This window comes from Megascapheus bottae, chromosome 15 (genome assembly GCF_031878675.1).
Source record: "Megascapheus bottae isolate mThoBot1 chromosome 15, mThoBot2.hap1, whole genome shotgun sequence".
Taxonomy (NCBI): Eukaryota; Metazoa; Chordata; class Mammalia; order Rodentia; family Geomyidae; genus Megascapheus; species Megascapheus bottae.
The window spans coordinates 4,583,317-4,597,176 of record NC_143523.1 but is presented as its reverse complement, the minus strand read 5'-3'; the positions used below and the strand labels follow the sequence as shown (position 1 = coordinate 4,597,176).

Here is a 13,860-nt window from a genome sequence, read left to right as displayed (position 1 = left end):
TGAGGAAAGCAGGAGAGAAAAAAATCCCATTAGATGAGCAGATTAGAAAAGAAGGACTACAAAAGAAGTAAATGTCATAAGACAGAAAAATAACAGAAATATTTCCTATATTTAAACATTCATTGAGACTTAACTTTCCAATCATAAAATAGAAAATGGCAGACTGAATTCAAAAACAAGCCCCAAACAATCTTTGCTTACAAGGAATGCATCTCATTGGTAAAGATGAACATTTGTTTAGGGTGAAAGGATATAAAAATATTTTCTAGGGGCTGGGAGTTTGGCCTAGTGGTAGAGTGCTTGCTTAGCATGCACAAAGACCCAGTTCAATTCCTCAATACGACACAGATAGAAAAAATAAAAGATGGAAGTGGTGCTGAGGCTCAAGTGGTAGAGCTCTAGCCTTGAGAAAACCCAAGGACAGTGCTCAGGCCCTGAGCTCAAGCCCAGGACTGGCAAAAAAATTTTTTTCTAAACAAATAGATCTAGAAAGAAGGTAGGAGTAGCTATACATATTATCTGTCCAAACACACCTCCAACCAAAACTAGCTAGACAAAGAAAATTACTTTATGTCACTAAAGGGAACAGTCTAGTAAAGGGAGAAAATAATTATGAATACAAATATACACGAAATGTTGGTACACACAATTTCAAAATCTTTTAACCATTGAAGCCCCAAACAACAAATAGCAGAAGCATACTTCAACATAATAATGACTCTTTGTGACAAACTGATAGGCAATATCACAAATCATTTCCTTTGAAGAATGAGACAAAAGTGACTGAGCCCTTCTTCTTATCCAATATTGTGCCAGATTTCCCAGCCAGAGCAATAAGGCAAGAGAAAGAAATAAAAAAAATATCCAAATAGGGGAGAAAGACATCCACTTTGCAGCCGCTGATATGGTCCTACACTGGAAAAAAAAATTCTACCATAAAAACTCTTAGATCTAATAAAGACTTTCAGTAATGTAGCATGATAAAAAATAAAACTGTTAAAAAAGATCAGCAGTTGTAACAATGATGAACAGGCTAAGGTAATCATGAAAGTAATCTCATTCACAAGCCTCAAAATAAATAAATCCAATCTCTCCAAATCATGAAAGATTTTGGTAATTAAAACAATAAAATTCAAAGAAAGAAATGAAAGAAAAATACACTGCAAAAGAGAGGGGAAACTTTTGCTTGCCAGGGGCCATTTAGATAGCATCATTCTCTGCTATACAGGATTATCCCTTTTGGCCCGTGGTGTGTGGGCAGCCACGGGGGGCATGTATGCTTGTCCTATGCTGTACCAGCAGGCGGACCATCCCCGCCAGAAGATGAGAGAGGTTCTGTGTCATACATTAGAACAATTAACATTGTGAAAATGGTTATACTAGCTAAAGCAGTCTACAGACTCAGTATAATTCCCATGAAAATGTGAATGCCATTCTTCACAGAGATAGAAAAATCAATCCTAAAATTCATTTGGAACCCAAATGAGCCCAAATGGCCAAAGCAATTCTGAGCAAGGAGAGAGATGCTGAAGGTATCACAATACCTGGATTCAAATTATACTACAGCAATAAAAACAGGAGAAAAATAGCACTGACGGGGGGGGGAGTCAATGAAATAGAACCAAGATCCACGAACAACTTCACAAAGCAAAGGCCAGATAATTTTTGACAAGAGTGCTTAAAACCTCTTTAGGAGAAAGGAAAGTTTCTTTAACAATTGTTAAGATAACTGAGCATCTACAGGTTGAAGACTGAAATAAGACCTCTGTCTCTTACTCTATACCAAAGTCAATTGAAAGTGGATTGGGGAGCTGGATACAGGCAGCTCACTCTTGTGATCCTAGCTACTCAAGCAGCTGAGATCTGAGGACTACAGTTCAAAGCATAGTCTGTGAGACTCTTATCTCCAATAAACTACTTAGCAAAACCCAGAAATGGCACTGTGGTCCAAATGGTAGCGCCTCAAGCACAAAGAGGTGCAGGCCCTGAGTTTAATTTCCAAACTGACAAAAAATAGTGGATTGATGATCTGAAATTTTCAAACTACAAGAGGACAACATAGGGAAAACATTTGAAGATCTAGAGACAGGGAATAACTTTTTGAATAGGACTCTAATTGCTCAGGGAATAAGAATAAGACTTGGCAAATGGGATTGCATCAAATTCAAGTCTCTTTGCTGCAAGAGGAACAATTACCACAGTGGAACAATTATAGCATGAGACAAAACCCTTGCCAGCTGTCCATCCACTGAGGGATTAATATCCAAAATATACAAAATGCTTAAACATTAAGCAAGAAAAGAACAAATAATCCAAGTAACACATGAACAGGTGAATAGAACAGACAGTTCTCAAAAGAAGTTCAGAAAAACAATGAGCATCCTCAGTCATAAAAGAGTGTCCATCAAAGCTGTGCCGAGCTTCTATCCCATTTGTCAGAATGGCAATCAACATGAAAACCAACCACCAACGCTGGCGAGGATGTGGGAAAATGGAAACCTTCTGACACTGTGAATGTAAACTAATGCCACTGACACAGAAATAAATTTTAAGTTTCGTCATATGACTCTCTTCCTGGGTATCTATTTGATGTAGTATAAATCAACATAAAAAAAGAGGAACATGCATTCCAAAGTTGTTTATTATATACTCATGACAGCCAAACATGCCATCAGTAGGTGCCCAACAACGGGTAAATCGATGAAGAAACGTGATAGATATACACACTGCTGAGTATTACTCAACTATACTGAATGAAATATGCTGTTTTTAGCAAAATGGATAAACTAGAGATCATGTCGGCTAAGATAATCCCAGCTCGAAATGTGGAATATTATTAGATGTTTTGCTCATATCTGGAATCTACACCTAAAGTGATGATGATGATGATGATGATGATGATGATGATGATGATGATAATGATGGAGGAGGAGAAGGAAGAGGAAGAGGAGGAGGAAGAAGAGGAGGAGGAGGAGGAGGAAGAGGAGGAGGAGGAGGAGGAGGAGGAGGAGGAGGAGGAGGAGGAGGAATGTGACTGTAAAAGGGGATTGTTTGAGAGAAACCAGTGGGAAGGAAAAAGAAAGGGAAGCATTGGTTGGAAATGGAGGGAGAAAGGAAAGATTAAGGGACTATAATAGATTGGGTGAATTGTTCATAGTACTGTTCATATCTATGCAATTACCATTACAAACCCCTCTTGGGCCAGGAGTTTAGCCTAGTAGTAGAGTGCTTGCCTAGCATGCACGAAGTTCCGGGTTTAATTCCTCGGTACCACATACACAGAAAAAAGCCAGAAATGGTGCTATCGCTCAAGTGGTAGAGCTCTAGCTTTGAGAAAGCCCAAGGACAGTGCCCAGGCCCTGAGGTCAAGCCCCAGACCTGGTAAAAATAATAATAATAAAATAAACCCTTCTTATAATATTAATATCTCCTAATCAAAATGTGAAAAAGGCAATTCAGTAAACTGACACTGGAAATAATATTCTAAAAGCAAACATGAATATTCAGGTTCAGTGTCCCTTACCTGTAACATTTTTTGGTGGTACTAGATGCTCTAGTACCCGAGCCAAAACCCCAGCCTGAGGATGCATTATCTGAAATGATTGGGCCCAGACCCCAGACAGATTGGTGGGATCTTGGAATATTCACAGATACATGGTAATGATTAGGGAATGAGACCCAAATCTAAACACAAGATATTTTTATGTGTCATATATATCTTCTATTATCTGAAGATAATTTCACTCAATATTTTTAATAGTTTGGTACATGAAACAATATTGCATGCTGTGGAGTTTTTCCTCTTGTAGTGTAATATCAAAACATATCAGATTTTGTAGCATTTGAGATATTAAATTCCTGCATTAAAGATGCTCAACCTAATAGAAAATTGACAAATAACAGAATAATACAGACTTTTGGACAAAGCTCAGGTACAAGAAAAACTTCAGGCAAAAGACAAACATTCTGAATTATCAGGAGTACATTAGAGGACATCACTACGAATGTAGAATGAAATCAAAACCCTATGAAAACTTCCATCACAATGTGGTAAAATGGCACAAATTACCAAAACATAAAAGGCAGTCATCCTGGCTGGTCATGCTGCAAGTAAGAAATTATATTTCATTTTTTTTCTCACAAATAGAACTTCAAGCCCTTATAACTTCACTGGTGATTGCAACCTAATATTGGGAAGAAATAATACCAGCAACTCCAAATCTCCTTCAGGGTTACAGGAGGAAAACAGTCTTTCCAGTTATACTATAAAGCTGTTATTTCCTGATGCCAAAAGCAACAGCATTTTGAAGGGTGTGCAGCTCAAGTAGCAGAGTGCTTGCCTAGCAGGCAGGAGGTCCTGAGCTCAATCCCAGCTACTTTCAAAAAGAAACTAAACAAAACGAAAACATCACCAAACTAAAGCATTCAAATGAAAGCAATGTACCAATGTTTTGCACAAAAATATGAAAATCTGGATGTAGAATCCTGAAATATATTCATTTCTTAAAACATAAACCATCATGATAAAATCGTTGTCCCGGAAAGATATAGCTAGGTTAACATGAAAATCTATGCCTTCTCCAATGTTCATTAAATAAAGAAAAACCCTACTATTATTCCAAAAGATGCATAAAAAGAACTTGTCAATATTCAATACCCATGCATAATTAAAGTTATCATCAAATTAGCAGTAAAAAAGACCAACAATTAAAAAAATATCTGAATAAGAAATGGAGAAAGTACGTGAGCTGGCATTTCTCTAAAGATATACAAATGGCTGACAGGCACATGAAAAACTATTCAGCATCACTGAGGACTCATTAGGAGCATGTAAATGAAAACTACAATGAAATACCACTGAACGGCAATTCGTATGAGTTATAAAACCTTCAAATAAATACAAAGTAAGTATTAGGGAGAATGTAGGGAAACAAAACCTCTGTCCATTGGCAGTACAATGTCAAATACTGTGTCTCAGCTTCTCAAAAGGTATACAGGGAATGAATACATGTTGCAACAGTTCTACTTTCCAAAATCAAGGACTCAAGAGTTCCCTGAAGCTCCATGTGCGGTAGCATAAATATGAAAGCAATCGGAGGTCCATTACTGGGTGGATGAACACAGTGGGCACAGCCTACAATAGGATATTTTTCAGCATCAACAAGGAAGGCAGCTCTGACACGAGCTATAACATGGCTAACTGGAGGACATGATGTAAGGAGAAAGCAGCCAATCACAAAAGGATACAGAAACATAGATATTGGTTCTACTTATATGAGGCTCCTTGAGTAGTGAAACTCAGAGAGATAGAATACTGGCTGCTAGGGAGTGGAGAGTTAGGGTTTGTTTAATGAGGGCAGAGGTTTAGTTTGCAAGATGAAATGAGTCCTTGAGACCAATGTACAAAGCATCATAAATTCTCAGTACCATGGACATCATGGAATACTAATGAAAACGAAAATTCAGTTTTGTGTTTCACATATCTTGTCACGATAAAAAGTGTTTAAACAGATAAACATTCTGGGTGTTGGCAGCTCACTTGCTCCTGAGAGGCTGAGATCTGAGGATCGTGGTTCAAAGCCAGCCTAGGCAACAAAGTCCAAGAGACGCCCCTTCGATTAACCACCAGAAAACAGGAAATGGAGCTGTGTGCTAGCCTTGAGCAGAAAAACTCAGCCTTGAGTCCCCAAGCCCTGAGTTTCAAGCCTCACAACGAACAACAACAACAAAAATTAAACAGGAGGAGTGTGAGTCATCAATATACATGGAATCCATCTTTTAAAAATCACTATAGCATGTCTGGGAGTTTGGCCTAGTGTTAAAGTGCTTGCCTAGCATGCACAAAGACCCGGGTTCGATTCCTCGGTACCACATACATAGAAAAAAGCCAGAAGTGGTGCTGTGGCTCAAGTGGTAGAGCTCTAGCCTTGAGAAAGTCCAAGGACAATGCTCAGGCCCTGAGCTCAAGCCCAGGACTGGCCAAAAAAAAAAAAGTCGCTATAGCAAATGATGAATGAATCAAGAATGCCCTGTCGCATCACTTCTACTTAGATTCCAATAAGGCAAGAAAAAAATAGAGGATTATCTGATAAAGAAAGGATAAGTAGAGGATTGTTCACAACAACATTACTATATCCAGAAAATTCTAAGAAATGTACAAAAACATTGCTGTATTTGCTAAAGGCTGTTAGTAGCTGAACTACAGGATTCAGGATCACTCTACAAAAATCAGACAGACATCATCAGATAAAAATCATGTGTAGACAAAAAAAATGTCAGAGATGACATTTTGAACAACTGACATCAGCCCAGCACAGTGGCTCAGACTTACAATTCTTAGTGACTTTGGAGGTAGAACTTAGGGCTTATGTCTCAGGCCAGCCCCAGGGAAAAATTGTTCTGGAGACACCATCTAAATCAATGGCTGGACACAGGCTTGCATCTGTTTTCCCAGCCACTGGGGTAGCACTATGGCTGAGAACCATGAATCCTGACTCCAGGAATGCACAAGCAGGAGGACTTCAAACCAGGAAAACTCAGTGAACCCCTGCCTTGGAAACGGGCTTGGAGGCATGTCTCAAGTGGTAGCATGCCTGCCTAGCAAGTGCTGTTCCCTGAGTTCAATCCCCACCACTGCCAAAATAACAATGTAGTAACATTGAGAATATGAAATAATAAAGGATAAATTAAACATAGTACATAAATGATGTCTATACTGAAAACTACAAAAGAGATTGACATATTAAGAAGAAAATCAAGAGCATTGGTCTTAGAGAAAGCCACCTTCCACAAAGCAGTGTGCTGACTTGCTCCAGGGTCTTCGCGTTTCATGGTAGCAGAGAGAAGACCCCTTGGGCTAGGTGGGGGTGCTGGGACAGAGTTGGAAACTTTTGAAGTGATAGAGGTACCGCTTATCTACCTATGCTATTGCTCACATGGGTATACACATAAAAATCTGGGCCTCACAATAGTCTACTTACAAAGAAAAATAAGCAGATAAACAGTAGGACCAGATTGGGAGGATGTCATTACAATATAAAATTAAATTTGGAAAAGCATGATAGCAGTCGAATCCTGCCCCTGCCTGAATTCTGGAATGACTAGAGAAGTTACACGCCACTTAACCTTTTCAAAAGGGCTCCTCTATTGTTTACATCTATAGATGGAAAACAAAAAACACAAAAGCCCCAAGGTTTGCTACTCTAATCAATTCCCAAGGAAAATGTCTGAAAGGAAAGAGGGAGAAGAGTCAGGTGGGGGCCTGTCTAAAAGGGAACTCCACAACTGGTAGCACTGCTGGTCAGTTCTGACCTAGGAACTCTCTCGCCACGGCCCTGGGGGACTGATCATACGTTAAATAAGGCCAGGGGAAGGATGCAGACTACCAAGGGCCTTTCTAAGCCTGTTGGGAAAAGACAGAGGGAAAGATGAACGCAATAAATAATCTGAATGCAAAAAAAAAAAATTACCACAAGCAGGCATGGTGACTAAAGGCAAAGTGTCATCCTGTATTGAATCCTAGAACAGAAAAAAAGCATTAGTGGGGAAGCTGAAAGCTGAGTCTGCCTGTAGTTCACTTAACAAGTGCTGAGCCAATGTCATTTCTTAGTTGAGATCAGAGGATCTCCACCGGGGCCAGTTTTGCCACGAACATCTGGCAACATCTGGCAACATCTGAATGCTGGATTAGGGGATGTGCTGCCGGACTCTCAAGACGGAGAGCTAGGGAGCTACAAAATCCTGCCACTGTCAGGACAGCCCCAAAGCCAGGGCCTACTTGGCCCAAGATGTCCACTTTGCTGAACTGACATGTGGTCTTTATTAAGTGACTGCAGTTGCATAAGGTGAAAAGGGCATATGAAGATGATCCTTGTAGCCTTTCAGGTAATCCAAAATTATTTTTAATATTTCAAGTGGTCAAAATGATTACAAATAGTAAAAGGTAAAATATAGCTGGCATGGTAGAGGACATCTATGCAGAAAATAGAGATGGAAGGGTAAACATCTGAGGCCAACCTTGGGCATGAAGGCACAAGACTCTGCCTGGACAAGAAACTAAAAGCAAAAAAGGCAGGGGGCATGGTTCAGGTGGGAGCTTCTGAGTTCAAGTCCCTGTACCACAGAAACAGGAAGAAAATGGTAATTCCTATATAGGCAGAAATTAAAAAAAAAATAAGAAATGCCTAGAGAAAGTGAGGAAGGAAAGTTCACAAGAAGCATATAGATATGAAATAAAAACATGAGAAAAGTCAACTCACCTTTGGAAAAAATAAATAAAAGTCATTTTAGACCCATGAAAATGGCATGAGGATTTTCATCATATCAACACCCAATGCTTCGTATGTTCAGGGAAGCTGGCATTTATTTGTAGATAGAACAATTTAGAGGATCCTTTAGAAATCTACACACAAAAGATTTAAAAAGTACCTATCTTCTGCATGGAAATTTAGAAACTCAAATGGCATGTATCAAACTATCAACACATAGCTTGAGAGTGGGCACGGACAGTGAGTGGAAGGCCCAGACTCCACTATTAAGTTGTGTGACAAAGCTATGCTCATTGTGCCTGCCCATGCAATGAACTTTAGAAGGCTTTTCAGTCTTGAAGAGGCTGCTGAGTGCTGTGAAATAGTTGAGGATCAAGACACATAGAAGAAGCGATAGAATGTTTTCCAGAAAGAGCTCTTAATCTCAGCAAAAACAACTTGAACCCTTGGTTTGCCTTTGCCAATCCTGGGGCTTGAACTCAAGGCCTAAGCACTATCCTTGGGATTTCTTCAAGGCTAGAGCTCTACCACTGGAGCCAGAGCACCACTTCCAGCTTTATCTATGTATGTGGTACCAAGGAATCGAACTCAGGTTTTCGTGCATGCTAGGCAAGCATTCTACCACTAGGCCAAACTCCTGGTCCCCAGCTTGCACCCTTGGGTCAATGTGCTGGTGGTGGGAAGGCCCCCATGTATGGCTGAAGTCCATTTTGGGCAAGGATTCCTTCCTACACTGGCTGAGAACAGCCCTGGGCCAGGCAAGGTCCTTAAAGTACCTGGGCCGGGGCTGGATCCTCTAGCTACGGATGCCCTTGCACGTGTTGGCAACATGAAAAATGTTTCTGCATTTTAACAAGCTACTTGGAAACTCCAGGTTAAGATGAACTTAGGAGCTCGTTCTACCATTGTCAATCGTCTCTTATTCTCCAAAGTTAGTTACTAACATGAGAAAAATCACATTTTACAAAAAGATCGAAGCTTTACTTTAAGATTATTGGGAGAGAAGAAAATCTTCACCAAGCCAAAGGTATCCAACACACTATTTCTCATACGTTTCCCCCATTTCCTAGGATCACCTATATCTAGAAAAAATTTCCTTACAGAATTGATCATGCTACTAACCACTTTCTCTCCCCAAGCTCAGGCCTAAAATTGGCTTCCTGCAGACAGTTCAGACTGCACCGATGACTGCTAATTACAGAACAGCATGGAGGCCCCACTTGAAGCTCACCCCGACTCGTCCAGCACAGGACGTGGTGAGGGACTGGCTGAGTGATGGGAAATGCAGGTGGGTCCAATTGTCAGGGCCACAGTCCCCTGTGGGCTCCCTCGCCACCACCATCACCCATTCACATGCGAGTCGTTGGTCTGCTGCTTCCTAATTTTTAAAGATCAGCTCATTATCTAGTCAGTCTGCCTCAGGCCTTGAATCCATTTCTCTTCATCTGTCCACGGTAAATCTGAGCAAATGGTAGATTAGCAACAACTTTCTCCTAAATATGTAAGGATGTGGCCTGTTCATGCAACTGACAGGGGTTGTTTGGATAAAAGAAAGAGAAGAAAAGGTCCTGTTTCCATGGAACCCACAAGTTGCGGAAACAAGCAATTTTAGTCCCTGTAGACTCCAGAAAATGATGTAACCATCAAATTGACTAGAGTGGGTCAATCCGGATGACTGAGATTTGTCAAGAGTTAAACAAAAAAAATGTCTAAAAGTCTTCAAAATACTTTTGTGATACTGTGCATATTTCCTCTTCCTGACAATTAAATGTGGCCATCTGAGGGACAAAGAAGCATTTGCAAGACAACTCTGGATTATTCTGATTGAGTCCTAAAGACAGGGGACAATATTTGGAGATCTCACCCCTCAACGTTTTCACACTATCTACACTCTATCGTTTTCACTACTTCCCGCCACCTACCTCTTGACAGTGTGTTACACATGGCTCCCTGCCCTGTCTTTGTCAGAGCTGTCTGAGTGGGTGCCAGCAGAGCTGGTGTGAGGAGGGAGAGGCAGGGAGCACTGATCTCATCTCAGGCCTTTGTTGAGTCATGGGGGCCCTCTCTCCTCCAGCCAGCACACAGGCCCTGAGCACCTCTTTTGTGTTCCACAGGCTTTGCTGGCTGTGAAGCATTCAGTACCTTGACTCAAAGGTGGACCCTGTTCTCCAGACAGGGGCAGGAAGAAAGGAAAGGATGCCCACGAGATAGCAAATGGGTCTCACTTGCCTGGTGAGGATCCCGTCTGAGCTTTGTTCTAGCACCAGCCTAGGGCCTGGTGCCACAGCTGACATAGTAAGTAAGCTGAGGAAGGAAATCTACCCTGATAGGAGGTGCCAGGGCTACACTTGTGCCACAACCATTGGCACATGGCGTACTGATAGGAAGACAGGTAGCAAGGCTCCGTGTCAAGGTTCAAGCATTAGGACATGTGTGGTTAGGAAGCAGGATTTGAATCAGAGAGCCAGGAAGGCTTTGCCAGGAGGAGGGCAGAAAGACCCAAAGTGGACGGGGTGGAGGCCAGGGAAGAGAGAGCTCTTCCCTTTGACTCTAGTAGTGTTCCTTCCTCAATGTCAGACACCATCAGAGACGGAAAACCACAGCTCCCTGAGTGAGAAGCCCCTTGGCTTCATCCACGGATGGATAGGTGACCTATCCACAGGCAGGTGACCTACCCAGATGCAGTGCACACACTGCAAAGGCCTGAGTGGGAAATTCTTAGGCTTTGCGACCTACCTGGTCTCTTCCAAAGTAGTCAACTCTGCCATGGGTAAAAACAGCCACAGAACAAGGTGTTAACGCAGATGCTCAGCTGGGGTCCAGTAAAACGTTACTAACCAAAGCAGGCTGAGGTCGGATTTGGCCTGTGGGTCACAGCTGGCTGATGCCTGCGTTCATGAAGCTGAGAACCCAGTTTCATTGCTTGCTGCTTGGTGAACCTCATTACCCTCACCTTATCCTGTTCATAATGAAATAAGAAAGATGAAGACTCTCAGGACTGTTCTGGACCCCACCAGGCCTGCACCACACCGCAGTCCACGAGCCTGTGCTCACATTCTACGGAGAAGACAACAGCTGCGGGCAGCCCAGGAAACCTGGCAGGGTAGACGCACCTGCGAACCTCAAGTGCCAAGAGCTACCCAGCCACCCGGCCCATTGGCAAGCACTGGAGGCTCTCCTTCAAATGGGACCCCAGGACCGAGTCCTCCCCGAAATGCTACCATTTCCCCTGTGTCAAGCCATGGCTCTCAATCCCGGCCTTCCCTGAACTGTCTTCTAGCCCTGTAGAAAGAGTCGTCAAAGGATGGGGAAAGCTGACCGGAGAGTCTTCTCCCCACAGGGAGACCTGACTGGTGTGCACACTGTGTTCTCTTCCCTTGAAGGGTGTAAATGAAACAGAGCCTCCGCGCATTACAACTTCCTCACGCTGACTATGCCATCCGCACACAGAGGAAACAACTCTGATTTGCTTCTTCCAGTCATCTGTATCTTTGTCACTAGTGATAGAAAACTCCCCTGGGGAGGTCTCAGACCAAAGTCCCTGAACCTGGGCACTGACAGAGGTCCTATCTACACAAGTGCCCTTCACAGAGCAGAGACATAGGGTGAACAGGAGTGACAGCATTGTCCCCCAAAGCTTTGCACATTAGAGGCGTTCGTGATATCTTGTTAGAGGCTTCGGGAAGGAAGAGGGCTTTAGAACTGGGCCAGGCATGTAAACTGCAGTGGGCAATACGCAATGGCTGTAAGCCAGCAGTGTGTGAGGCACCATGTTTCAGGGAAGGCTGTACCATTCAGATCAATGTGGGGCATCTCACAGAACAGACTAAGAACTGCAGCCAGGAAGGATTTTACAGGCAGCTTTCTCATCTGATGCATTTTAACTGCATCCAATGACGTGACTTATGTCTCACTGGAAATTTGCTTATAGCTCCCTGGTCATCAAAGGCTGGTACTGCTGCATATGTCAGCAGGAAGTTCTCAAACACTACCTTCCCAGTAGCAGAGCAGAAGTGTGGTCACAGAGGGACAGGAGGTCCTGACTGCCCTGCACAGAGCTGTCACCACCAAAGACATAGCAGATGTCCAATCCTCAGCTCTGGGACATAAGGCCCGTGTGTGCTCCAGCAAATCACTTAATCTTCAAGCTTCATTTATAAAATGGTCTGCAAAGGATAATGATATTCTCTTCACAGAATGATTTGAATGATTTAAAATAATGACTATAGACCAGGGCCTGACATCTAGATTCTCACATTATGTGTTGTCATTATAAGTAGGACAATGATGATGATGATGATGATGATGATGATGATGACATTTTTCCTTATTGTCGATGTAGGGTTAGTACAATGCCCCTCTGCATGTTGACAGCAAGATGCTTACTACCAATTAGGACAAAACACCCAGGACCAGTTACATAGGTCTATCCACATTGCAAATACTCATCTCTTCTAGTCTTGGTAATCTTTCTGGGTGGATTTCAAAGACTCATTCCAGAATACAATCTAAGTTCTGATGGATTCACAGCTAATTGCTTTCAGACCTTTAAAGAGGACCTAACCCACGATTCCTCAAATGTTTCCATAAAATAGAAATGGAAGGATCACTACCAAGCCATGAAGCTAGTATTATACTCAACCCCCAACCAGGTAGGGACTCAACAAAAAGAGGGAACAATAGAGCAACCTTTCTGATGAACGTAGATGCAAAGCTCCTGGATAAAATACTTGCCAATATAATTCAAACACTAACCAAAAAATTATAGATTATAATCAAGTGGCTTTTATCCCAGAGATGCAAGGGTAGTTCAATGTATATAAATCTATAAATGTAGATATACTACATTAAGAGAATCAAAGATCAGAATCACATGATCACCTCAATATGTGTAGATATTAAAGAATACAAACTCAGCTAAAGGATAAAGACTGCTAATAGCTTGGGCAACCACAGCCGGCTGCTCAGATACATTTATGGTTTCAGACAGGAAAACACAAACAGTGCCTGGGGTCTTAAGGAGCACTTCCAGGGCCTGAATACACTGGTATGAAGGTTACCAAGTCCTGTCAGGTTGGCAAGTCAGCAAAGCACATCCTTGAAACATGGTGTACATTGCAACAGGCCAATTCTATGCCAGGGAGAGACATTGGATATTGATTTCTAAGTGAGAGAGTGAACAAGCCTATGTGTGTACATGAATCCACGTATGTGTGCCTTTGTACCCATTGGAGGCACATGCCCCAATCTGTGGAGCCTCAGAGCTTGGTGGATTTGGGCATGTGATAGAGTTGCTCAGATTCACATGAATCCCCTTCTCAGAGGCTTTACATCAGACAGGTAAAAGAGACATTATCTGAAGCTTGAATACCTTCAAAAACAACCAGTCCTGGCCAGGAGTTTGGCCTAGTGGTAGAGTGCTTTCCTAACATGCACAAAGATCCAGGTTTGATTCCTCAGTACCACAGACATAGAAAAGCCAGAAGTGGTGCTGTGGCTCAAGTGGTAGAGCACTAGCCTTGAGGAAAGCCCAAGTACAATTCTTAGGCCTTGAGTTCAGTCCCCAGGATTGGCAAAAATAAAACAAAAACTA

General features: G+C 42.2%; 1 protein-coding gene across 10 annotated transcripts in view; it reads right to left on the bottom strand.

Annotated features, from left to right (window-relative positions):
• The window catches only part of C15H10orf90 (chromosome 15 C10orf90 homolog), a 184,812-nt gene that overhangs the window by 33,549 nt on the left and 137,403 nt on the right, over positions 1 to 13,860 (bottom strand). For 2 of the 10 annotated variants that reach the window (XM_090345621.1, XM_090345623.1), the window contains exon 1: positions 7,470 to 7,514. The exons of 6 other annotated variants lie outside the window; for them this stretch is intronic. In XM_090345621.1, coding sequence (XP_090201747.1) covers positions 7,470 to 7,482 — 13 coding nt within the window. In that variant the 5' untranslated portion in view covers positions 7,483 to 7,514. Of the gene's footprint in view, positions 1 to 7,469; positions 7,515 to 10,189; positions 10,270 to 13,860 lie in introns of those variants that run through there. 2 more of the 10 variants (XM_090345619.1, XM_090345620.1) reach the window with 2 other exon arrangements.